The sequence below is a fragment of the Corvus brachyrhynchos genome, unplaced genomic scaffold (assembly GCF_000691975.1).
Source record: "Corvus brachyrhynchos isolate BGI_N302 unplaced genomic scaffold, ASM69197v1 scaffold175, whole genome shotgun sequence".
Lineage (NCBI taxonomy): Eukaryota > Metazoa > Chordata > Aves > Passeriformes > Corvidae > Corvus > Corvus brachyrhynchos.
The window spans coordinates 7,800,497-7,827,785 of NW_008238448.1; the positions used below are offsets into that span (position 1 = coordinate 7,800,497).

General features: G+C 36.8%; 1 protein-coding gene across 1 annotated transcript in view; it reads left to right on the forward strand.

Annotated features, from left to right (window-relative positions):
• Positions 1–22,237, forward strand: part of GUCY1A3 (guanylate cyclase 1 soluble subunit alpha) — a 37,074-nt gene extending 14,837 nt beyond the window's left edge. Inside the window, exons 2-9 of the mRNA XM_008635656.2 lie at positions 6,369–6,784; positions 9,743–9,804; positions 11,425–11,483; positions 12,296–13,005; positions 14,462–14,947; positions 15,456–15,599; positions 17,456–17,610; positions 19,573–22,237. Of these exons, the coding sequence (XP_008633878.1) occupies positions 6,536–6,784; positions 9,743–9,804; positions 11,425–11,483; positions 12,296–13,005; positions 14,462–14,947; positions 15,456–15,599; positions 17,456–17,610; positions 19,573–19,774 (2,067 nt within the window). The 5' untranslated portion in view covers positions 6,369–6,535 and the 3' untranslated portion in view covers positions 19,775–22,237. The remainder of the gene's footprint in view (positions 1–6,368; positions 6,785–9,742; positions 9,805–11,424; positions 11,484–12,295; positions 13,006–14,461; positions 14,948–15,455; positions 15,600–17,455; positions 17,611–19,572) is intronic.
• Positions 22,238–27,289: the final 5,052 nt, after the last annotated feature.

Here is a 27,289-nt window from a genome sequence, read left to right on the forward strand (position 1 = left end):
TGCTTTGAGGGGTGTGTACCCTGGACATGTTTAGCAATGAAGCAACCAATGAAAGATTAACTTACTTGTACAGGATTTAATAAGACTAATAAATACTTACTTTGACTTCTTAAAATATGAGCTTATATCTTGATGTGGACTTGAGGTGTTTATTCTTAGTATTTTAGAAACCTCCTTAAGATCCTTGGAAACAGACCAATCACCAGGGCTTTGATTTTGTTGCTACCCACAGCACTTGAAGTAGAAAAAAATAAGATACAGATATTGTACTGCATATTATTTAGAAAAAATTACAAGATTTATTTATTTTAGCTGTATTTTTCAGCTGATAGGCAGAGCAGCTGAAACAGAAATGAGCTGCTACTGATAGGGTGGGTGTTTGGTCCTAACCTGTCTCACTAGAAGCTGGTTGTGTTTTGCCCGTGCATAAAAGGAGCAGCTCCTGCCTTGCTCTCTGCAGAGGCACTGACTGGCAAGGGGCAAAAGGCAGGGATTTCTGAATCCCACAGAGATTAGAGCTGAGTGGGAATAGCAAGCCTCTTTCTTACATGAAGGCAGAAGTTAACAGCTGCTTCTGTGGAGGCAAAGGCTTCCACACCACTCCTGCAAGTGCTGCACTCTTGTACTAGAGAAAGTTAGATTCAGTCAGCCGTATCTTTTGACTGCTGAAAAAACCCTAATTTTTTTTTTTTTTAATTCTTGCTCAACATGCAGCAGTTCATCTAACAAAGGGATATGTATAATTTAAAATTTAAAAAATGGCATATCATCATACCATATTCTGTCTTACTGTGAGCAAAGGACTCTGCTTGTTGTAAGAGAAAAGTATTTAATGCTGGTTTTAATTTTTGTGCCATGTCCATAAATTAAGATTGTAAACTACCTTTAGCTACTGTTGACAAGTGGTATTGCTTAATTATTATAAATGGATGTGTTAATATTAGGGGTTATACTGTATGATTGATTCATTGATCTGTATTGCAAGACAGTGTCAAGAAATGTTGTAATAAAGGAAATATTCAGAAGCAGCCAGTACAAATAAACATACAGGAATGCATTTTGACTGTGAGACAAGTGTAGATGTAAACTTAGAATGAAATGTTTGAACAAAGCATTTTGAGCACTGTTAAGTTATTCTGCAGCTATGACTATAGTGTGTAAAGTCATCTTCATTTTTCTGAGTGGCACAGTGCCATGTTGTATTCAGTCAGACACTAAATAAATTGGCTGCTTGTAGTTAGATCTCACAGCAGATTATTTAATTTTAATTTTCAATTTGTTTCCCAAGGTAACTATGACATCAATTAATGTGTCAGAGATGGAGAATCCGCATTAAACACTGCTTCTCCCCTGGGATGAGCTCTCTCAAACAATGTTTGGAGAGAAATTAAAACCAGAAAACTTTTTTCATGTTTCTTTTCTTTTATTTATGATCAGAAAGTGTCTAAAGATACAGTGTACAATGGGAGAGCTGGTGTTCCTCATTCCTGAAACATGTCTGCAGGTGTTTAACTTAACCTGTGATGTGTGGTATCATCTTTGTCGTACCATTTGAAGGTCCATTATACTGCTGAAATTCTTTATAATTTCTACACTGGGGATTCATTATCTTTCTCCTGTCAGACCTTTAACACCACTGTCTAATTACCATCTGAGTGAGACAGATTTTTGTATAACACAACAGACTTTTTTTCTGAATATTACTTAAATTAAGTGCAAGATGCACTTAGGATGCCAGATGCAAACTTGATGTTTTAATAAAGGAAGACCTAGTCTATGCAGAGAGGGTTTTTTTTTTTTCAGTATTTGAATCCTCTGAAGTGTCATGGAATTAGGTTATCCATTTTGTTAATTTGCAGATGTGATTTGGGGGGTTTTATCCTTGCAGAGGTCAGGAAGAGTTTTGAACTGACCACTGCTTGAAAATTGTTATACCTGTCAAATTGATAATGGTTTTGAATTGTGATCTTTGTTATCAAAGAACCATACAGTTTGTCTCTGAGAAAACAAGAACTTCAGGATTCTTAGAAAATGGTTCTTCAGAAAACTTTCTTTAGGAACTGTGTCTTCATTATTTTGACTTTAAAGATCTGATACTGGTTTTGTACAGCAGCATTATTGCTAGAAACATCATGAATACCCATGTTCTTGAAAATCAATGATAATGTGTTCATAAATAGCAACTGGCAGGAGCCCAGGGTCATGTTCAGATCAAGGGCAAAGATTCCAGTCCCCACCAGGGCAGGAAGAGGCTGAATGTAGGTGTCCTGCAGCGCAAAGGATGGCATCACAAAAAGAAGCTGCAGACACAGTAGCTGCATGTCCAGCAGCTTTGTCGACTCGGGGATCTTCACATCAGTGCCCATTTTGCCCCGAAAAAGTCTTTTCCCATGACCATCTTCTTCCCACTTGGCAGCTTCTACAGACTTTACAGGTGTAAAATGATGCCATCACTCCCTTTACAGAACTGATTCTACATGCCTGGATATTTTTCCTATCACAATAAATGTAATTTAATTAAAATACAATATACTGGCATAGAAGTGAACCCCAAATAGTTCCAGATTATTGTTTTCTAAAAATAGAGAAATATTTTCATCAGCACAGCAGGAAAAAAATAACCAAAGAAACAGAAAACCCATGAAAACCATTGGTAATTGCTGAGGGTGATTCACTTTCTTTGTTCTTAGGTTAGTACAAATGCAGTAAATATTTGTTGTTATCTAATTCAGCCATTAATTCACTCTTACGTTCTTCACTGAGAAACTTTTTTAAAGAGTGTTTAAATAGCAGCATATACTATTGCAGTGTTGCATTCCCTGGGAGATGTTTTAAATGTTTAATTCTACATTTTTTCACCAAAATATATTTCAGAGTTTTCTCCTTTCAAAGTGCTGATATACTTGACGTAAGAAGTTTTAGTAGTTATTTTATAAATTCAAAATTTATCTTGAAATTTAAGGCCCAAATCCAGCAGAGCATGTGAGTATATATGTAAGATCAGAGCCATAATTTAGTTTAGCTTTGACAATGGTGCATATATATATGTATGTTTACTTCAGTACACAGATCAGTCCAACTACAGAAAATACGGTTCTTTTCTGCTTTTCTTTCTTAGTATAGTAATACTTGGTATGTAATGGCTTCTGAATAAAAATATCTATACATATATATGTAAAACAATGCTTACAGTATAAAGTATTATGTATATTTATGTATTTGGAGTATAGTTCTTGCTTTAAACTTTTCACTGCCTTATTTGCTACAGAGTGTTATTCAGCAATAAAAAATGAAGCATATTCATACTGATGTCCATGCAGCAGAAACAAATGAGTTTCTGAGTAAAAACTGAAATCAGAAATATAAAATGTTATGTAAACATTCTTCAGCCTCTTGTTCTTAGCATTGTGTTTATTGATTCTTAAAATAAGACGGTAATTTTGATAGATGTCCCCTCGAACCTGGCCTGACACCATCAGTATTACAGCATACTTTAAAAGGGGCTTTGCTGCCAAATATTTTTTGCAGCAGCAGGTCCAATCAAAGTAGCGCCTGCCTATTTCTCCTTTTATCCGTGGCATTTGTGCTGTGTCTGCAGCACTCCTCTGCTGTGCCATTCATTCCAGCTGTTTCAAAAGCAGCAGCTGATAACCTGTATCAGAGAATTAGTTATTTTTAACCTGATACAGTTGCCATGTGACCCCAAATGCCCTTAGGGTGTCTCAGGGGCAGAAACAAATGGTGTAGTGCACAGGCTTATTAAAGCCGTATTGCCTTTGAAAGAAATAGTTGTTGTATCTCCAGAGAGAAAAATGTAATACTGCTTCCAGAGTCACCAAAAGCTCTCGAGGATTATTTTTAAAGAGTATTATATGAGGATGAGAGGATCTGATTCAATGAGATACGGTCAATAGAAAATGAAAGAAATGAGCCTTTTTCAGATTTCAGGTAAATCATCTTCACTAAACCATGTCCCTAAGTGCCACGTCTGCACATCTTTTAAATACCTCCAAGGATGATGATTCTACTGCTTCCCTGGGCAGCCTGTTCCAATTTTTGAGCACCCTTTCTGTGAAGAAATCTTTCTTAATATCAGTCTAAACCTCCCTTGCTAAAACTGGAGGCTGTTTCTGCTCATCTTGTCACTTCTTACCTGAGAGAATAGACTGACCCTCACCTTGCTACAGCCTCCTTTCAGACAGTTGTAGAAGCAGTAAGGTCTTTGCTGAGTCTCCTTTTGTTCAGGATGAACACACCCAGCTTCCCCAGCTGCTCCTCATAAAACTTGCACCCCAGACCCTTCTCTGGACATGATCAAGCACCTCAATGTCCTTCTTGTAGGGGGCCCAGAACTGAAAACAGGATTCAGGGTGCAGCCTCACCAGTGCCCAGTACAGGGGGAAAATCACTGCCCTGGTGCTGCTGGCCACACCATTGCTGATACAGGCCAGAATGCCATTGGCCTTCTTGGCCACCTGGGAACACGCTGGCTCATGTTCAGCTGGCTGTTGACCAGCACCCCCAGTACCTGGTCCTTTTCTGCCAGGCAATTTTCCAGTCACTCTCTCCAGCCTGTAGCACTGCATGGGGCTGTTGTGACCCAGGGGCAGGAAGCATCACTTGGTCTTGTTGAACCTCCTGTCATTTGCCTCAGTGCATAGATCCATCCTGTCCAGATCCCTGTGCAGCAGATCTGCAGCAGTTTTGTGCTGCCTGCAAACTGACTGAGGGTGCACTTGATGGTCATTGGTTGTCGAGGTCATTGATAAAGATATTAAACAGGGCTGGCCCCAGTACTGAGCCCTGGGAACCCTGCTAGTGACTGGCTACCAGCTGAATGGAACTCCATTCACCAACACTCTGTGGGCCTGGCCATCCAGCCAGATCTTTGCCCGGCAAAGGGTATGCTCGTGCAAGCCATGAGCAGCCAGTTTCTCCAGAATGTTGTGGGAAGTGGTGTCAGAGGCTTTATTTGGGTCTAGGTAGACGTCGTCCTTTTCCTTCATCCTCTAAGCACGTCACCTCGTCATAGAAGGAGACCAGACTTGTCAGGCAGGACCTGCCTTTCCTAAACCCGTGCTGGCTGCGCCTGATCCCCTGGTTGTCCTGCATGTGTTGTGTCATAGCACTCAAGATGATCTGCTCCATGACCTGCCCTGGCTGACTGAGTCTGACTGAAGTCAGGCTGTCAAGGTGTATCCTCCTTCTGACTTGTCATGGATGGACGTTAACTTAACTAACCTCCTGTGAACTGGGACCTCCCCAGTTGGTCAGGACTGCTGGTAAACAATGGAAGATGATTTAGTGAGCTCTTCTGCCAGTTCCCTTCATACCCTTGGGTGGACCCCATCTGGTCCCATGGACTTGTGTGCCTTAAGTTGCGTAGCAGGTCACGGACCATTTTCTCCTGGTTTATAGGGGCATCATTCTGCTCTCTGTCTCTGTCTTCCAATGCAGGGCCTTAGTACCCTGAGGGCAACTGTTCTTGCTATTAAAGACTGAGGTAAAGAAGGCACCAAGTACCTCAGCCTTTTCCTCATCCTTTGTCACTATGTTTCCTCCTGCATCCAGTAAAGGATGGAGATTCTCCTTGGCCCTCCTTTTGTTGCTGATGAATTGGTAAAAACATTTTTTGTGTTTTACAGCAGTAGCCAGATTAAGTTCTAGCTGGGCTTTGGCCCTGTAACAAATGGAACCATTATTAAAATTAAAAGTGCAGCTGGTTTTTTTAATGTGTTGTTTGGAAAATAGCACCTTCAAAAGCATAAAAATCCCTTGGTGTTTCCAAGCAACTGCAGTTGTGTAGTCAAATTCCCAAGATGTGAGTTGTCACCAGTCAATTGTTTTTACAAGAGAATCTAACCTTTGGTCTTGGATGGTTTGTTGTTTAAGAAGTGCACACACTAACTTTAGTCATATGTTTCTCTATTACATAAAGAACATCTTGGACATCAAGTAAATTTAGACCTAAGAATTCTTATAACTAATCTGTTTCATTGTGCCATATGAGGTAGTTTTTAATAGCTACTTATAAAGAATTTAAAAGTTTTCCTCATTGGAATTCCACTCTTTCAGAAATCTCATCCATCAATGTGACTAAATATGTGTCAGATAAGACAAGTCCTCTGCCTTAATCACTTTAATACCAACTCATACAAAACTTAACTGTGCATGCAACTTGAGTTACCTGAAGCACTGAAGTCAGTAGATATTACATGCTCAAAATGGCACGTGAGTTTAAGTGCTTTCCTGAGCAAAGTCCTCAAAAAGCCATTATTTTAGTGTACTTAAGATAAAACTGGCACATCATGGTAATTTAAAAGAGAAAATAAATGTTTGTAATTTTTTCTTTTTTTCTTGTTTTGTAGGGGCACAAGTTTTTTCCTGTGGTGATTTATAGCTACCAATAACCTTCCACAGTGGTTGCCTTATCAACCTATTATTCTGGCATCTTCTGCTCTTGTTAGTAAACAGAAGAGAACTATTAAACACAAAGCCAAGTACTCCTAATCTCAAGAGAGAGACTTCGTACAGTATGTTCTGTACAAAACTGAAAGACTTGAAGATCACAGGAGAATGTCCTTTCTCCTTACTGACTCAAGGTCACATTACTGAGGAACATGACAAGGACTGCACAGAAAACAGCTCTAGAGCAGCTTTGCCCATCTGCAAAGAAGTCCATGAAAAAGATGGTCAAGGGAACCTTCCACAACGGAAAACAAGCAGAAGTAGAGTGTACCTGCACACACTAACTGAAAGCATCTGCAAACTAATCTTTCCTGAGGTAAATAGATACTTCGTAATAATAAGACTTTAATAGCATTTAATTGTAAATGTTAAAAAAGCATTTTATGCCTGCCTTTAGATGTAAGCCTTTAGAAAGTTGTTTTGACTTCAGAGTTTTTGTTCTTACATAGTTCTCCGTAGTTTAAATCTACTTCCATTCCTTCTGGATATAATTTTGCCACAATCTACTTTGTACACACCATTCCTTCCACTGTATTTCCCCTATTTTTGCCTTGTATTTGTAACCTTTCACTGGTCTTTTTAATTTTAAATTTTTTAATCCAGCTATTTCTGTAGCATTTTTTTACACAGAGATATAGTAATTGAAATTCTGCCTTGTTACCTAATTATGTAAATTATGTGGTCATCTCATCAGTTCACTTAACTGAATCCAAACTGCTAAGTGCATTAGTCATTATCGCAAAAAAATTAAAATAGCTGTTTCCATCTGCTATGATGCTAACCTCCTGTCATACTATTTTTAAAAACATTACTGTTCGTGTTTACCACAAAGATATTCTTATGTCTCTGCTCAACTTGAGAACAGGTCCAGTGCAGGCTTGCTTGAGTGGAGATGAATACCATGGTTTATCTCTGTAAAAAGAACATGAAAAATGTAGCTCCATAACATTCAACTCTTGGCCTTGTCTCAAATTCAGTGGAAAGTTTGAAGGAACTGACTGACAAATGTTGGGAATACCAATAGCAAATGGTCAGTTCTGTATAGTTATTTAATTACAATTCCAGTACTTGGATATTCAGTGTACCTTACTTAAAGGGCTGGAGTTTTGTTAAATCTATTTGCAGATAATGGTTATGCAGCTCTTCATCTATTACCCATTTACTAAACCTCTAGGTAACTAAGTTTTGGAAAACCCCTTTTTACATCTGCTGCACTTACACAGATGGAATTCATCCCTTTAAACTGATCTTTGAATTTATAAAGAGTAAGACTTCAAAGCCAAAATTGAACTGGCAAAGCACCCTTTCCAGGGTGTCATGATTGCTGTATTCCTTTTCTAGTATATAGTTGTTGGTGGGATTTTTAATAACGGGTATTTTTTTTTCTCTTTAAAGAGTGGTATAAATGTATGCAGTTACCTATTACATAATCATGATAGGCTAGTTCATCAGTTGGGACAAAAGCTTGGCAACGTGATGATATTATGACCATGTACCCTAGGAACCATTTAAGTTCAAAGTTATTGTTGCTGCTATTTACAATTATTCTACTCATATTTATTAGAACTTTGTCCATGTTCTCATGATCGTTTGGGGTAAAGCCATAAGCATCTTCCTAATCCTAGTTTTCCATAAAAGGGTTTTGCTTGTTTAGAAACATTTTTCATTGCTTAGATACTTTACAGTACCTTACTTAAACACCATTGAGTAACATCATCTTCCTTCCTACTGGAAGCTCCAAAACAGGGCTGCATCATGACCCCTATTGATTCATGAACTTCTCATGGAAACAGCGAGCTATGCATGGAAATCCAGGACAGTGCATCCACACAACTTTTTGATTAAATTTGAGATATAATGTAGTGCCTGTTGTTGTTTTATTTTCTTCTTTCTTTACAGAAATATAGAGAACATTGCTCATATATAAGTAATGAATTGAATGGCATTCCACTTGCTGTATCAGTTTCTACACAGATGTAATTTATGTTGTATTCATATACATGGTATGGTATATTGTATATACATAGATAGATATATACCTATACATATCTAATTCACTTTAGATTTTTGCATGGAAAACATTTCCAGAATACACTGCCTTGCTTTCACATGATTTTTTCTTTAGTTGTGCAAACTTTCCTCCTGAAAATACAAAAAGTAAAAGATGCAGTAAAAGCTGCTTGTTTCTTCAGGGAACGAGAACCAAAGAAAAGCCAGGCCACAGGAAGCCTCATGGCCAAATTCTATCATGCCAGTATAGTACTATTCTATGACCCTGTCTGTGTGGGAAGTTTGGGTTTTGAATATCAGAGACTACATACATATGACAGCTTTACTGGCCCTAAAAATTTGAAATATGCATATTTAGAAAATGTTCCATCTGTTCTAGTTAGGAGCTGCAGAAGGGATATGGAATCATGGGATTGAAGTAATTTAAGGCAAATACTCATTATGCTCTAAAATGTCGTTTATTAGATAATCCTTTTACAAAGGATATCTACAGTGACTAGATTTTCATCTGGAGGATATTTGGGGTTGTGGCATACACAGCCAAAATTATTCTTTTTCTTTAGAAGAATGGTTCTAACATTGTCTTGAAATGCTATAGTCTTGAAAACATAAAAGCAGGTAATCTGAGGCATAGAATGTTACACTGATCTTTTATAGCTGCATTTGAAACTGTCACCTTTTTCAATTTCTGTCTTGACACTATAGAAAATTGCCCTGAAAATGGGGAAATTGCCCTGAAAAAGTCCAACTATTCATATTCCAAGAAAAGCTATTTGCTGTAAGATTTACTTTTAACTGTTTTGCTTTGGGCATAATGCAGAATATAAGCGGCTTTTTCTGTTAGGAGTATCTATCTTAAACTGAAAAGACTTTTTTTCTGCATTTTGTATTCATAGTACTGCGTGTTTTCTGGGGGGAAGATGTGTAATAATAGAAAGGTGTGTTATACTTATTTCTTAGCAGCACTGTCTTTATTGCCATCTGAAAACTTGGAAGTAAAGAATATCACTGTATTTAAAATACACAACTGCTGGTGCACATGAGCTGAGGGGCTTAATTGTAGAAGGACTGAAGCTGAAGAGATGAACATAAAGTAAACCCTGTAACCACAGAAGTGACATACTGTTTCTAACAACAATAGTGTCTTGAAAAAAGCCATTAGTCCCAAGGATGGAAAAGTAATTATTTGTATAAAAATGTTATCTCATGATTAAATTTTCACCAGTGACATAGATACATATGACATACGTATTTTTTTCCCCAGTTTGAAAGGCTAAATCTTGCACTGCAGAGAACACTAGCAAAACACAGAATAAAAGAAACCAGGTATGTAAGTGTAATGGGTTTGTAACTAACTTCACTGCAAAAATGTTTTTCAGATAGTTCATAAGGACTAGGAATGGGGTGGTGACCGGGAATCAAGACTTCTGGAATTTGTTTTCAGTTATCTTGTCAAATTAGTGTGTAACATTTCATGTAATGTAAGCTAGTAATGATTTCGCTTATTTTAAAATATTCACAAATATTTATATCACTCACAAAGTTGTCTTAATGGGCAAACTGTACAGGGAAACAGGCAAGAACTTTGGAGGAACTCAGAGACTGCTTGGCATAGATGGAACGATAGATATGGTTGTATATGGATCTAGCCCATTGTTTCTAAGATCCCAGAAAAAGAGTTTTAAATACGATCAGTATTAAACAAAAGAATTTGGTTTCTGATACACTGTATGAGTGAACACTCATACACTATAGATGCTGACATGGATGTTTTCCCGAGCTTACTTGGCTTCTGGTTTCTGTTTCTGAGGAACTCAGCTCAATTTTCAGCACTTCTTAGTACTATTCCAATATTAATCATTTGAGCCTTGTGGGGAGTGAGAATTTCTTAGCATCTCATGATACACTGAGGATTCACTTTATTGAATGCATCTGAAAAAATAAGCCCATCCATTTAAATCTGCTTTCTTAAGTGAAGAAAAATAATCAAGTTGGAAACTACACTGTTGCTCACCATGGTAAGAATAGATAATTGCAGTGTATCTTTTAAATTATACTTGATATTTTTAAAGCACTTTACATGCATTGACTGAACCAAAGATAGCGGGTCAGATGTGCTTTGCAGTTGCTGACTGGCTTATTGCTATGAGTGTTTTCCCATTCTTTAATTATGTGTTCCTTCCCTGGAGTATTACTTGAAAAGAAAAAATTACTGTGATATTCTGAATGAGGCAATAATACAAATGTAAAACAAATCTAAATGTCTGTATTGGTTTTGCATATAAATATACCTATGGTATTCCAAGTGATGAAATTCAGACAGCATGTATTAGGAGTTTATTGCTTATATGAAGCAATAAATCTAATAATCTAAGCTATATGTCATTCTCATAACTGTGAGTCAAACATTCAGGTTGACATTTATTGTCCTCAGAGAACTCAGGGCTGCAGGTTTGTGTTAAATATCTGTGTTACTATCAATGAAAAAGTAATTTTGAAGTTAATAGTCATTATTGGTATTTCCTCTCAAAGCAGAAATATGTTCGCACCTCTTTTAAATTAAATGCAATGTAATTCCAAAAAATGCTTGAATATAAATCCCAATTATATTATACAATATGTTAGGAAATATGGTTTTGGCTTCAAGAAAAAAACACAAACCAAACAAAAAACAGGACTGTTACATGCAATATATATGCAATAGCATTTGGCCTAAATCCATAATTTGAGCTCAGACCACCAAAGCTTTAATTTACCAGAAATGCAGAGGATAGTCTAAGATCCTACCAAGACCCCCTTTTGAATTAATTAAAAACTTCCTATTTGATCAGCAGAACTGGGTCTATACACTTTAAAGACAAGGTAGGTAACTTCTGTACTTACTATTTTTACCACTTTTATCGTAATTACTTAGGGGTTTTATTTATATTTGTATAATCTTTGCAGAAAAACTGCTGATAGAGAAGATTTTGAAAAAATAATCAGTGATCACGCTAATGCAGCAGGTAATGTAAGCTTGTTTAATAATATATATAAATAAATAAATAGATTATATATGCTATGTATAAAAAAAAGTAATATATTTTATATAAATTAGTCTTGTTACTAATATGTTACTTCATATTCTGAAGGACTGTTGTGTGTCAGAAGAGAACTCTGTAATTTGTAATATGTAACATCTGTTATAGTAAATTAGCCTTTCCTGCAACTGAAATATGGTCTTCTGTACTCTTAAACTGTTAAACTGGTCCAAGCACATAGTTGGGCTGTGAGAGACAATACTTTTTCAAAGGATTCCCAGTAACAGCTGGGGAATTGGAACATTCCCAACAGTTGGTTTGCATGAAGCTATCCAGTTAAAACAAATTTACTAGGGAAGTTGTAAGCCATTCGGTGCCAATTGGCCCCAGTGCTCCAGAATATTCCTAGCATCATTCAATGTACTGGATCAGGCATAGTACTTATATCTACAGATCCTATTTTATTCTTATGTTAATTTTTAAAATTCTTATTTTACTCCTTTATATCAGTCTAAGGGAGTTGAGTTAAATCTTGTGCCAAAACTTGCATTTGTTTTGTCTACATCTCTACAAAGAACACCGAATTGTGGATCTTTCTAAACTACAACAAATTGTCCCCCCATTTCCAGGCCTTGATTCCAGGATTCCTAAATGAGAGTGCCCTTGGGTGTCAATGCTGGATCAGGGAAGGATATTGATAGTTTGCTTTGGCCTAGGATGAAAAAAATGTGGATGTAAAAATGGCCTGTGATTCTGGATCATGAGTGCAGTTCTGACTAAAATGTGGTTCCATGCAGGTGTTCCCGTGGAATCTCTACGGGAATCTCTTGGTGAAGAGCTATTCAAAATATGCTATGAAGAGGATGAACACATATTAGGGGTTATTGGAGGGACCCTTAAGGACTTCTTGAATAGTTTCACTACTCTGCTGAAGCAGAGTGGCCACAGCCAAGAAGCAGGAAAAAAGGACAGACTTGAAGATGCCTCCATATTATGCCTGGAGAAAGATCAGGACTTCTTAAATGTTTATTATTTCTTTCCTAAGAAAATCACAAGTCTTATTCTACCTGGTATCATTAAAGCAGCAGCTCATATTTTGTATGAAACTGAGGTGGAAGTGATGCTCATGCCTCCTTGTTTCCATAACGACTGCACTGAGTTTGCTAATCAGCCTTATTTGCTGTATTCTATACAAGTCAAAAGTGCAAAACCGTCCTTATCTCCATGTAAACCACAGTCTTCACTTGTGATTCCTGCCTCTATGTTCTGTAAGACTTTCCCATTTCATTTTATGTTTGACAAGGATATGTCTGTTCTTCAAATTGGAAATGGGATAAGAAGACTTTTGACCAGGAGAGAATTTCAAGCTAAGCCCAATTTTGAAGAGTATTTCGAAATTCTTACCCCCAAAGTAAGCTGCACTTTTAGTGCAATAATGACAATGCTAAATATGCAGTTTACTGTACGAGTTAGAAGATGGGATAATACTGATATGAAACCGTCCATGGTAAGAGACTTTTTATCACCATTACTTCTATGAGGAATTTGTTTTCTTCAGATGGAGTTAAAATAGCCACAAAACATGGTGCATTTTGCATTTTCTACCTCTGAACATCTGATACAACTGTATAATAATGATTTAATCAGGGTACTCAAATGTAATTCAGATTCTGAAGCCTATGTTCAGTCAAAATTTTGCTTTAGGACTTTTACACAAGTAAAATCTGACTGAAAATTTGATTGTATTTTAATAATTTGAAATACTGAGATAAAGCCAGTGATATGCCATGCTGCTGAGAATAAGGGCATCTCCAGCACAGGGACAGTGGCAGGTAAAGCTTTAACAAAACACCCCTGAGTAATTTGGAAACAGCTATAGGATTTGAGGGAAAGAAATTGGTGTTTTCTGTGATCATTCAGCCTTTGCTATGTTGGTATCTTTGATACTGTGATGTTTTCATGGGATACAATCACCAAAGGTTCCACTTAGTTTCAGCTGATGGGATTACAACTATCTTTGCTGAAGCTGGGTGTGTGACAAATGACCTGGGACAGTAAAAAACATTGAGTATTCAGTGACTGTTTTTATTCGTTCCTGGTCCCAGCTGAATTCCAGCTTATATACACCTGAGGCACTCTAGGATGAGTTACCAGTTCAGACTCAACTCTCCAAAAACTTAAATGAAGAATGGTCTCTTTTACCCAGTTACTAATGTAGCTACTATTAAAAACTGTAGCTACTTCATTGCAGATCCATTTCTGCACTAGAATGATTATAAGGGGTAGTAGACTTGGCTTTGATTTTACATATACTTGCGTATGCAAACGTCTGTTAGTAGGGAACAGATTTTATTAAAAGAGTGGTCTTTCAAAGCCATGTTAAGCTAAGCTCTGCAGCACCTTACACATTACACAACTGACTACAGAAGGGATATAAAAACACTTCACACAAAATATTTTCCTTGTTAGGCCATTAAAATTGGATATTTCTGACATTTATGCCTTTAATTTTAAATTGCAGTGAGTACTGAACACCCTATGATAAAACTTAAGCAGATTTTCCCACTTTATCTTGTGGAGAAAGTGATGCATGAACTAGTTATTAGTAGAAAATCATAGGCCACTGTAGTCACACATTTTATCAATTGCTGAAAATGCACAGAATTATTCTTTTTTGGTTTTCTTTTCTCCCTAAGATAAACTGATACTCAAACACAGCTAGGTGTTCATCCTTAAGTTGGGGGTCCTTTTGTACCAGAGGGCTGAATAAAAATGAACTTATTTGGTGGCTCTGTGATTCAGCACCCCATGCTTTCTCTAAGCAACTAAATGAAAATGTAAGGACTATGAACCAGTCTTGATTTTCTTACATTTTAGCAAAATGTATTTTCTCTAAAACTTCTTGCTTTTAAATCATCACCATGCGTGTTTTGCATGAATTCTTGTTTCTCTAACTGTTTCAGGTAATGGACCTTAAAGGCCAAATGATCTATATTTTTGAATCCAGTGCCATTCTATTCTTGGGATCTCCCTGTGTGGATAGACTAGAAGATTTTACAGGACGTGGATTGTACCTCTCTGATATTCCCATTCACAATGCTTTAAGAGATGTTGTTCTGATAGGAGAGCAGGCTAGAGCCCAGGATGGACTGAAGAAGAGGTTAGGAAAGCTAAAAGCAACCCTTGAGCAGGCTCATCAAGCACTTGAAGAAGAGAAGAAGAAGACTGTAGATCTTCTGTTTTCAATTTTTCCTGGAGAGGTTGCTCAGCAGCTGTGGCAGGGACAAGTTGTACAAGCCAAGAAATTTAATAATGTCACAATGCTTTTTTCTGACATTGTTGGGTTCACTGCCATCTGTTCCCAATGCTCACCTATGCAGGTTATCACCATGCTTAATGAGCTTTATACTCGCTTTGATTACCAATGTGGAGAACTAGATGTCTACAAGGTACACAGTTCATTGCTTTTCTATGGGATTCTGGGGCAGGGAAGGAAATTAAGACTAAATGAGACAGCAGATAATAGAGGTCAAAAAATTATTTTGCCATAAACCTTTTTTAAATGAAAGAAAAATCAAAAAACAAAAATCAGCATGAACAATTTTTCATTCAGCCAAGAGAGAAACCTGTCAAAACTTAAAAGTTAATTTTAAAAATTAAGTTCAATGACAGTGCTGTGACTCTGGAGTAAATAGGCGTTTAATGTAGCTATGGGTGCCTGACAGTAAGTGAAAAAGGAAAAGTATTTTAGAATTATGCCCAGCAATAAATATAAATTGTGCAATTTTTCCTTTTGCATGATACTGCAAGATTTGTCCAGTTCTTAAATAATTTTGCAGGAAAAATAAGACTTGGTCGAGAATTGTATGTAGCTACAACTAGTACTGAAGATATATTGGCTGTTCTTTTATGTTTTTCAAACAGTTTAACAGTAAGAAATATATATGCCTGTTTTAGGTTGAGACTATTGGAGATGCCTACTGTGTTGCTGGAGGCTTACACAAAGAAAGTGAAACACATGCTGTTCAGATAGCACTGATGGCCCTTAAGATGATGGAACTGTCAGACGAGGTGGTGTCTCCCCATGGAGAGCCTATCAAGGTCATATATTTTATTGTATTTTATTTGGTTAAAGTGAGCATTTTTGTTTGTTTAATTGCTTTCTGGGATTTTGTCTCAAAGAAATTTCACATCATTGCGTTAACTCAGACTCCCCATTAATTTGGGGAATCAAGTGACGGTGGCTGGAGAAGCTGACCTTTTTAGTTCTGTGGATGAGAGTTTTGCGGAGCGGTAAAGATGAAACAGAGATCTGAAAATCAACCCAAAAGACAAATGCAGTGAAGTCAATAGGTGCAATCTGACACGCTGCAGTTTTTGTCTCAGTAGCAATAAATCTGACGGTGTCATGGAATATTCTCTTTTCTAAGGAAATGACTAATCCTCTTTCCAAATCTTCCAAGTCTTTTGACGCAGAAGCTATGAATATGAATGCCCAAAGACGTTCTGATTGTAGTAATTGACGCATCTTTAAAGGATTCCATTGCTGTTCTTGTTTTACAGTCAGATACTGAACCACCATAAGATAATGGTGTTAATGCTGTCAAAGCAACTGTTAAATTCAGTGGTAATTATATTTATGGCTTCCTTTCAATGGGAATTTACACATGTACTGAAATTTTCATGTAGGATTATCTCTCACTGAGAAGGAAAAAGAAAGGCCTGTATGCATGAAAAATGATGTGGACTTTCAGCTAAGTTCAAATGGCCTGGAATGGCGTACTGGTATTTTTAATAGAGGTGTCTCAATTCATTATGTCTTTCATTTGCTCATTTTTAACATTTATCTGTTCATTTGTTCCTCCAGAAAGCTTAATGCTTTTTTTTTTTTAATTTTAGATAAAGGAATATCTGTATTCCAAGAAAAAGAAAATGGTTATTAAGAGGATTATATGCTCCACATTTATCACAGAGAACAGCAGTATTGTATTATAAATAAATGTTTTTCTTTTTGTATTTTGCAGTATCAAATTAAGTTACACTTAAAAAATCTGGAAACATCCTGACAATATTATAACAAGTTTATCATTTACATGCAAATGCTACTACCTCCTTTTTAAAATTAATTTTAAAATAAGGAGAAAAAAGTTGTATTGTGTACCTAACAGAGGCTTCTTAGAAGGAAACTATTTTTAATGAAAGCATGCATCTCTTTTAATTAAATGCTTCATGAAATCATTGGCTATTATTATTATTGCTAATCAAAGCAATAAATTTGTCTCACATTCTACTGCCATTTTACATATCAATTGTCAAAGAAAAAAAAGGTGTGACCACAAATGGCATACTTTGAATAAGACTTATATTTCCATGAATATATTTCAGCCATCTTTACTGTGTTGGTGAATTTTGGTCTTGTTGCAGATTTTTCTGCTTTTACACTCAAAGTTAGAAATTGTAACTTCTTCATAATGGTATGATACTCTCTGGATGTGTAAAGAGTAGCAGGCACAGTAGACGTACAAGCTTTCTGACATCATGCCATTATTGTGTCAGAATGCTATTCTGAAGAAAACATCTCTACACTTGTGTAATACACATGAGAGAAAGAGCACACCTCAAAAAAAAAAAAACACCAGAAAGAACCACAGAAAGCAGCATCAGCTAAGTAAGAGTCAAAAATCTGAGTATGAGCTAAGTTCACAGCAGTTCACAGTCATATTTTGATATGGTAGGATTACTTACTAAAAATGCAATGCAAGATAAACTTCAGCTAGTTCCCTCTCCATGAGCAGTAATGACCAGGGTACAGATATTTTAAGGAGGCTCTGCTAGCTCCGTTTATTTTAGTAGCTTGCTTGCTTTCTTTTTTTTTTTAAATTGAAGAATAATTTATAAGATTGACTTTAATAATTCTATTTTACCTATTAATGCTGTTTTCTTTCTTTTGTTTAAAGATGCGTATTGGCCTTCATTCTGGATCCGTCTTTGCTGGAGTTGTTGGGGTTAAAATGCCTCGTTATTGCCTTTTTGGAAATAATGTAACCCTTGCCAATAAGTTTGAGTCTTGCAGTATACCTAGAAAAATAAATGTCAGCCCAACAACTTACAGGTACAGTGCTCAATATATGTAAAATGTCCACCTGCAGTAGTTACTGTAGTAGTCTATTATCTTCCCGTTGTTTTTTGTTTTTCCTTGAAGTACTGCTACATATTTTCCATTTTTTCTTTTTATCTGACTCCTCATGAATGCGCCACAGTTATTAATAGTCAGACTTCAACCAGCAGCAGCAAGAAAAAAGGTGAAACAGAACAACTGATTCTTGTTTTTCAGACATTGACCATCTGGGCCAACTTTGCCTCTTACACCACAGCTGTATATATCTTGCTTTTTCTTCCTTCTTCTCTCATATAGCTTGCTCTTCTTCAAGCTTTCACGGTGAACTGCATGCCAAACTGGCTGTAGGTGCCCTTGAAAACAACAACCTCACTGGAGAATGGTTAAACATCACCCTACACATCTTCATTCTCCTTTGGTTAGGAAGGATGACTGAATAGATTGCAATGAATCAGAAACACCAGTGTTTAGTTTATACAGGTCTTTCAGTTCAGTTTAGATCTGTTAGTATGGAACTCAGATCAGGTATTTTTAGTAACATGTAGTCTGTGATTATGCAGACAGCTAGCAGGCCCTTCCATGGGAAATACAGCATCTTTCCTTTGTCCTTCAAACCTAACACTCTCTTTATATTGTCTGTTTAATTGTACTTCAAAATCACCTTGCAAATCATGTTGCAAGTAATGGCCAAGTAATCGTGTCTTGTAGATGCCAGGCAAGACAATAGGAAACTGTTTGAATGTGATGGTAACAACAGTCGACATCTGAACTCCAGGTCCAGGTCTGAATTTTATGTCACTCAGCTGACAGACATTATTGTTTCTTCCAAAAATTCTATAAGAATGTACTGTAAAGAGTGAATCTACTAGAAGGAAGTGATATGGCTGGCTGGGTAAAATAAGCAAAATTATAAATTTTTTTTATCTTTTAAGGAAGCTCTGCTACCTTCACTGTAGCCTGGACTGTAGTCTGTTGTTCCTACTCAGCTTGTAGTATCTTATAATGCCTTGTGGCAAGGTTCTGCATTCAACATCAGGCAGAGCATTTGGCACAGGATCCTGACATCCCCTGCAGCATGTGTTATGTGACATACTGGGTGCCAAGCTTTAGATGATCTTGGATAGGTGATTTAGAAAAAGTAGCACAGGTATTAGAGCACACAGAAAGTAACCCTTTTGATCATGCACTCTGAAAACACAAAGAGAGCATTAGCATTGCCAGTGCTTATGTATGTCAACATAAGCAGTGCTGGCCAACACTGACTGTTTTTCCATTCCATTCATATGGAAAATCATTTTGAATGATACCCCTAGAAAATAGGCAATTTGATTAACAGATCAACTGTTGGTGTTGTGGAGTTTCTTTTTTTTTCTGAGTGAATGAGGTGTTAACCTCCTTTTTGGTGTTTTTTAAGTTTTGATTCATTCACCAATTCTAAAGACACACTGATAACATTATGGTACCTTGCACAACTCCTGTATATTGCAGTAATTGTTTGAAAGCTTAGATACAAGTTATCAATATTTATCCCTACAAATTAGCACTCTCTGTTTCAATCTGTGAAAAAGGAAGTAATATTAGAATTGGTAAGAGGGTCTGAATAGTTTAATTAATAAGGTTGACAGTATTCCATTCTTTGAAGCATTAATTATGGTGCATTTGATGTGCAGATATGAGCTAGCTTTCAGCACTAAATAATTTTTGAAAATATTTACAACAAACATAGCACCTACTTGCAAAACATTGACAAGACAAAAAAAGAGGCGATACTGCTATTTGCACTGATGCATAAGTTTATAGGTTATCAAGGTTACCAAGTAAACATTATTTTTTATATTTTCAGTAAATAACTATAAAAATTGAATTGGAGTCTCCCTGGCATTCATGAAGAATTGAATATCTGCACTTATTAGTGACTGATTCATTTTTAATCAAGGTGATTCATTTTTGTTCTAGGTTGTTAAAGGAATACCCAGGTTTTGTGTTCACACCACGCTCAAGAGAGGAGCTTCCACCAAATTTTCCCAGTGATATCCCTGGAATTTGCTATTTTCTGGATGCTTATATTCAAGGAACAAACTCACAGACTTGGTTTCAAAAGCGAGATTTGGGAGATGGCAATGCAAATTTTTTCGGTGAGGAAACAGGAATAGACTAAATTGTTCATTCACAAATGTATAGAATAAATTTATAAATATTTGGAATTTTTTTTTGTATAAATTGAAAATTTTTAAAACTGTATGAAACATGAAAGCACTTTAGATTGTTAACACCTGAAAGCCAGTATTAAAATTTCAGGAAGTATGTCACTGACTACTTTTTATTTTTCCTTTGCATAAGGAACATAGTCGCTAAAGTAATGTTGCAATGTCACTGTTGGAAATGCTACTATAAACTGTATTTTCCCTGTGGTAATTTGTAAGTGCTACAGTTCTCTCTATACTGAGAATTCTAGAGGTATTGTATATGCAGTTTGTCAGGAAATGTAATGTGCAAGTGATGCAGTGTTGTGAGCTGGTGCTTATCAATGACTATAAAAATTTTCTTAGAGATTCCATAAGAAAATGTCCATTAAAATATTGTCATTGCCATCACATACTCCTTCCAGTGCATCATTTGGGCCCCATCCTAGAAGCTGCTGACCATCTTCTCACATTGACTGGTCAAAATATGAGGGTGCTCAGCATTTTCTGGATCAGGCTGCTGATTGTAGCTGATACACATGCATAGCAGAGTTGCTGCTTACTGTTTCATGAACGTTGTGTATAAAATGAATATAGATTAAAACACTGTATAATCACATACTAATATCTCTGTAATCATCAAACTATTTTAGTTCTAAGGGTTTTTAAAATACTTAAAAATAATAATATCCACTTATTATGTATTACAGCAATAAATGTTTTCTTTTTGTTGTCATTTAAATTTGAAATGTTTTAACAGAACTGTAATAAAATATGCTTTGGAATGTTTGCTTAGAAATGAAATTCCAGTCAGACTGTATGAAATGGAAGCACACCAGCTTAAAGCTCTGATCCTTATTTGAGGATGAAACGTGGGTGAGATGTGTTATGGAAATGCCCATCGCATGCTCACTCTAAAGTTGCCAGGGGAATCTTCAGGTGAACAGAAATGCTTTCAAACACATCTACAAAGATTCACATATGAACACATTTACAAAGATTAATACTACTACAGAACAAGCTTTTCTGTTGTGGATAATGGAATATGAGTGGAGAATTCTAAAGGCTTTGCCTCTGGAGCTGGCAGAATAGAGTTAGCTAAGAGTTCTGAGTTCAGGATTCCGCCTCGCTGACTAGCAGATCCATCTGCCCAGAAATTCCTCTGTGCTCTAGTTTGATCCCAGCTGCAGGCTGGAGAACTGCACAGCTTACACACATACTACTACTCCCAGTAGTATCAAGTATTATTAGTTATTATTCTAACCTCTTCAGCTCTTGGGGTCTGGCATATCAAGCCATTAAAGTCTCTTCAAACCACTTGCCACTAAATCAGATTTTTAATCTTAATATTTACAGGGAACAATTACATTAGACTAAGGTGCTATTTCTTTCATTTTTTGATCTTGACTGGTATGTTCTGAAGCTCAATATACCATTTTGTCCTACTAGTATTTGGTATAAACTCATATATGTACCATCAAAGTCTTGAGAAAAGTCCCTATAAGAATGTAGAATTAAGAACATTTTAAAACCATTTTTCAATTCAGATTTCCTGTAAGGAGCATTTGAACAAAACTTGAAACATTGAATCCTTCGTGAGTTCTCTATATCCATTGAGGATGCTTAGAAATAGTTCTGTGGCACAAAAATGGAACCAGAAAGTGTATTATATATAAACACGTCTTCCACACACCATATATATATACACACATACAAGCACATGTATTTGGAACACTTTAGACTGCAGTGTTTCAAGGAAACAAGAACTATGTGAATCTTGGAGACTGATGTTTCCAATATTGGTTAGAAAATTCTATTCTGTTGAGATAAATACCCAGATGTTACTAGCAGTGCCATGTGGGTGCTCCTTGATATAACAATGTGGCAGTATTTGAAAACTGACCATTCAGTAGGCTTATGTTATTAAACCAGTAATGATTGAGGTCAGCATGAATCTCTCCATCCCTGTTAAATAGGCTTGTCAATAAAAAGCATTTCTTTCTCGAATCTACTGAATGGAGGGCATGCTTAGGAGGGAATTTCCTTTTGTCCCTAGAAGACAACTGTTGCTGGACTGGATGATGGCCATGCTCAAAGCCAAATTCTGTATGAATCTGTCATTACATAGGCTGTTCATCATGGCAGTTCTTGATACCTTCCTTAGTGGTGTCAACCTTCAGGGAAGAATTCTGATAAGGTGATTATTAATTGAGTCTTGTACACTTGCTTGAGTCTCAGTGAAGTAAATAAGATTTAGTCACATATTTAAGACAATGATTGAAGAAAGTGCTTTAAAATGTACTTGTGTTCAGACCTGTTTGACAAAAGCCCCCATAATTCCACTTAGCTTTAAGCGTAATTTAAGTATTTAGGTCTCACTGAAGCTGTTCATCTGTTTAATTTTTTTTTTGCTGAATAAACATGTATTTAATAAGGGACAGTTATTTTAATTTATCTTTTTACTTAGATCTAAAATAGCCTTTTCACTTTTTAACTAATCTTTTTACTTAAATTGAAAAAAAGGAATTGTGGAGATAAACAGAAGGAAGGCAATTTCACTGATGCAATACTGGAAAGAAAATAATAGAGTTGTTTTTAAGTTGATGCCTTCTGTAGTATAATGTGGGAATTTTCAGAGACTATGCAATGCTACTTATATAAAAATTCCTTAGTACTATGTCCAGAAACAGTTTTGTTACATGTGAAATTTTATTTTAATAGTTCATGATGATTCTGCATGGCTGATTTCTGTTCACACTTACGCTTTGTGATGGAAGATACATTTTTATCACGCTGCAGTTTCTTTGCCAAAGAAGTGTAAGTGGCCCTTGAAATAAAAACTGGGTCCTTTGAATCTTAACAGTGACATAGCTAAAGTGAAAGCTATACCAAAAGAATTCAACTAATTTTATTTCATTCAGGCATGACCTGATATAATTTCAGGGAGATGTTGGAAAAAATTTACATTGCTGGTGTCAGAGGAAGTGTAATTAGTGTGGAGCTAATGCTTTCTTTCTCTCTGAACTACTGTGCAAAAGCAGAGCAAAGGGAGTCACAGAATCTGACAGAACAGTGAAGCGCACATATAATTGAACCCTTGGGACAGAGCTACTTCTTCCTGGGAAATCTTGTGAAGGCAGAATTCAGACCTCCCCCAAACCCAGTTTATTTCTCCCATCATTTTCTTTTGCAATCTTTTCAGAAACAGCTGCAATTAATAGTACAGCGGGCAAAATCAGTATTTCCAACTTAAAGCCACCAGAATTAAGGGAATTGCTCTTGAATCCTGGCAAGAGGACGCTTTTGCAAACCCCACCCATCCTACAGCCTAGCACACCACTCTAGCTGCTACCATTTTTTTAATGCCTGCTCATTGTTCTGCAAAAGCAGTGGGAGATTTGCTTCCTGCAACAGCAATGACTTTTGTGGCTGTTTGCCATAGAGTGTACAAGGTACTGAGTTGCTTTCAAAGCTCTACTCCAGTTTATAAGTGAGCTTGGCAGGAACCAAATTTCACTCTCTGAAATGAGAGCTAGGACTTGCTTTTCTGCTTCTAAAGTCTGCAAGGTGTGTGCCACAACAGTCTTTTGAGACTTCTAAAACCACCTCTGATGGTGTGACTGCTCACAACTGCATAGGAAGAAAATAATCAGATTAAGGTTTGTTGGTTTTGTTTGTTTTTTGTTTTTTTTTTTAAATTTTCCAATCTCATTTGCATGTGTTCATTAGCAGTCCTTTTTTGCAGAGCATGGAGGGAGAGTAAAAGTCACTGTCTTATGTTACTGAGCATTGCTCCGATACTGAAACACAAATAAAAGAGGAAAGATAATCAATGATTCTGGAACCTTTGCTACGTTGAGATGCAACAGTTTAAAGATACATACTCTCCTGAGCACAAGCAGTAGGATCTGAATGTTAAATATGCAGTTAGGGTGGAACATGAAGCTGGAAAGCCAGTCAAAGAAATAATAAACTGTGAAAGAATCTGAAACGAAGTAAACAACCTTATAAAGTTGTGTGTCTCATCTGCTTCAGCAGATTTTTGATGCTGAAAGCAAAGTCAAGCCAGTGGTTTCCTAATAAAAATGGAAATGAGCACATGGCTTTGCAACCCCATTAGAAGATGGCCTTTGAAGATCTGTGCTAAACTTGCTTCTCATTTTTTGAGCATGAAATGACAAATTTTTGTGCCACTACAGCAAATGCATTTGTTGCACACATAGCAGCACGTAGTGGGAAATAATCAAGAGAATACATGCAGTAGCCTCCCAAGGGTGTGAAAAGGGGTGGATTCAGACATAGATACATTTCCGCTCTTCAGATTTTTCCGCCCAAACAAAACCTGCCAAAGAAATATCAAGGACAAAGGCATTCCCAGGAGCTTTGGACTACAAGCATGTGAAAATGAACTGATTTCCACTGATTGCAGATGTACACGTGCTACTGCATTACAGAACACCATGGACATATTGAGGGGTGTTTCATCATAGCTTGTCAATACCAGTACTGAAAAATTCCTATAATGGTATAGTAGAACAGTGTAGAGTGGTATAGTAGAAATAATAGAAATAATGAATCTTGCTGAAATGAACTTAAGAGGGTGTTTCTGCATCTGAGAAGTATTATTATGAAAATTCCAAATGTCACGTCTCAGACCATAACGAGAAAATACCTGCAATTCAGTCCAATGTCAGTAAAGTAACTCCATCTTCAGTAAGTGAAATCCAGAAATACCATATAAGGCAGCTTTTTTATTCAGGATTTCAGTAACGAACTGTAAAAGCAGGCTCCAAAGTAAAAAATGCAACTTATTAAAATACTTCCTTTGTTTTATAGTGCTTGTGTATTAACACAAACCATATTAAGCTGAATGTAGATGTTCTTGGCCAGCTAGCAATTTTCCCAAACCTACTGTCTCAGCAACTGCTCTTTCACACAACATAAAAGGATCCTATGCTACTTCTTGCTTTCGTGAATCTCACCAAAAATTGCCAGATGAAGTCAGCATCTCAAATCAGGAAGAATGTTAAAATAAAATACCACTTAACTGTGTACAGCATATACCTAGTGCATGAGGGTCCCCAAATGGGAATATGATTTTGTGCTGTGGTGAAATAAGCTGCAGGCTTTATGGAAGTGCATCAGATACAATCCAAATGTTTGTGTGATGTGCATAATGCATGTGCCCTAGCAGTCCTGATACTGACATGGCTGGGCCTTGAATCTTGATTGAGCAGGTATCTGGAACGGAGGTTTGTCCTTCTCAGGAAATCACTGGGTTGAATTCTTTAATTCAGCATCTTCCAAACTTTTAAAAGGAGACCCCTATTTTAGAAAACTAAATCAATCAGTGCCTGCTTTTACTCTGCCCATGATGCTTTCACTTCACATTTTACAAATCTCACCTTGGCTAGAACATCCATTTGTATTATAATGGGTTAATCACAAGAACACCCTGCAAACACAACCTACCAAGCCTGAACCAAATCAGAAGAAAGGCAATTTCATATCTGTCTAAGGCAATTTTGACCCTTGTAGATATCAGCACTTTTGAAAAAGTGTCATTCAGATATACAAAATCACCAGGATAATCTACCTTCTGAAAACCATAACCAAAAATAACTTCATGTAATCTCTCGAATACTTGATGAGCATGAGGGCTTACCCCATATACAGACAGAGCAAGTGGATTCCCTTGAAACCTGTGAAGAATGGGAATAATTTCTTACACCTATTCTTAATATAGTCAACTTGTTTCCTGCCTGGGATGTGCTGCCAGGAGTTCCTTGATATTTGTATCCTCAAAACAGTTTTATAAGTGCGTGAAGGAGAAGACTGCAGCAACACCGGAGGGCAAAAGTCCCAGATGTTGTCTTAGGTCTTCTCGTAGTGTAGATTCACTACCAGCAGTAGGCACACAGAGATGTAATTACAACATTTGTATAGTAGGATGCATTTTCCCATTTTCCCAAACTTTACTTCCTACCAAACAGGAAAAGTAGATAGTGACCTGACATGTTCAAATCTTAGATAATTGGTGACAACCCCTATTTAGCTGTGGGAAAGCATAACCTTTGGTCTGGTTCCAACAGTATGATTTATTACATTATTTCTATTGCCAGTTTCCTGAAAATTGAAGAGATTTTTAGAGATTTGCATCTCTTCAGTTTTTGTTTGGTTTTCTACACATATATATTCAGTAGTTTGGAGTAGTTTGGTTAATTTCTTTAACTATTTTCTTTCCTCTCTTCAAAATTAACATCTTACTTGTCTGATTCTAACTGGTTATATTGAAGCTTTTGTTCTCAGTCATCCTTTTACAAAATCTAAAATCTGTTTTCCCAGTAGATTTGGACTGTGCTAAATAGAATTGATTATTCTGCCTACACTACCTGAAAGCAGGGTTTCCCTCTGCTGTTTTTGGAATGCCTACTGAGATGACTTTGCCAAATTTCTAATGCCTATCCACTTGTGTCCTCAGCTACGAGAATTTTTGAAAGATCTTAACACAGATTCAAAAGTTCACCAGGCAGTAGTTGAAATTTCAAAAGATTTTACAGGCTGCCATTTTTTAACTTATTTACATGGAATTTCCAACATCAATGCTTCATTTTTTTTTTTTCAAGAACTATGTGAACAGTTCAAATTTTATACTTATTTTGCACTATCTTACTAAGATCTGAATTCTGTAATTTTACCTACATTTAGAATCCATCTGGATTGATTAGTGTTTATGGCTTAATGTAACAAGATTTCTGCCCAAAAGCTACTACACTAGTAGTCCACGAAGTACCCTTATCCTCCTAGATAAACGAATAATCTCTCTAATATATTTTGTTTCTTCTTAAACAAGTAAAAAAAAATCGCTACTCTCCTTAGAGTTTTTACTTCATATGCTGGGGCCAGGTCTTTCGATTGTACAAAGGGCTTTAAACTATATGGGTTTTTCAAGTGCTGTATTGTAGTTTTTTATTCCTTGTATATGATAACATATGATAGAGTGTGTTATTTCCAAACTGGCCTTGGCATATTGCCTCTGCTCAAAGCGTCCTGTTGTAAGGGTCATGCCCTACTTAGAGAGCCCTCTAAGAGTCCATATTCAGTAGGTTACTGATACATCGCAGTGTTTATTCTCACTGACACCTGACAGGGACTCAAAAACACACGAAAACCCCCATTAATGAAAGCACCCATTATTATGCTTTTAACTCCACTGGCCTTTGAGAAATGAATGCACAGGAGCAGAAATGCCTGCGATCACTTCGTCGCTCAGATTCTTCCCTTTTTTGGGGACATTTGTCTTCCTAAAAGTTAAGTGGTTGCATCAGTACAAGAACCAACTGAAGCATTCTTGCGAATGCAGAGGGAAGTGGCACCAGGGCGAGCACGCGTTGCCCTACACCCAAGCACTGCTTGCAGGATGGGTACGTGCAGGAACGGGCCCGACACCGGGCTCGATGCCCGGCTCCGCGCCGGGCACGGGCAGCGGC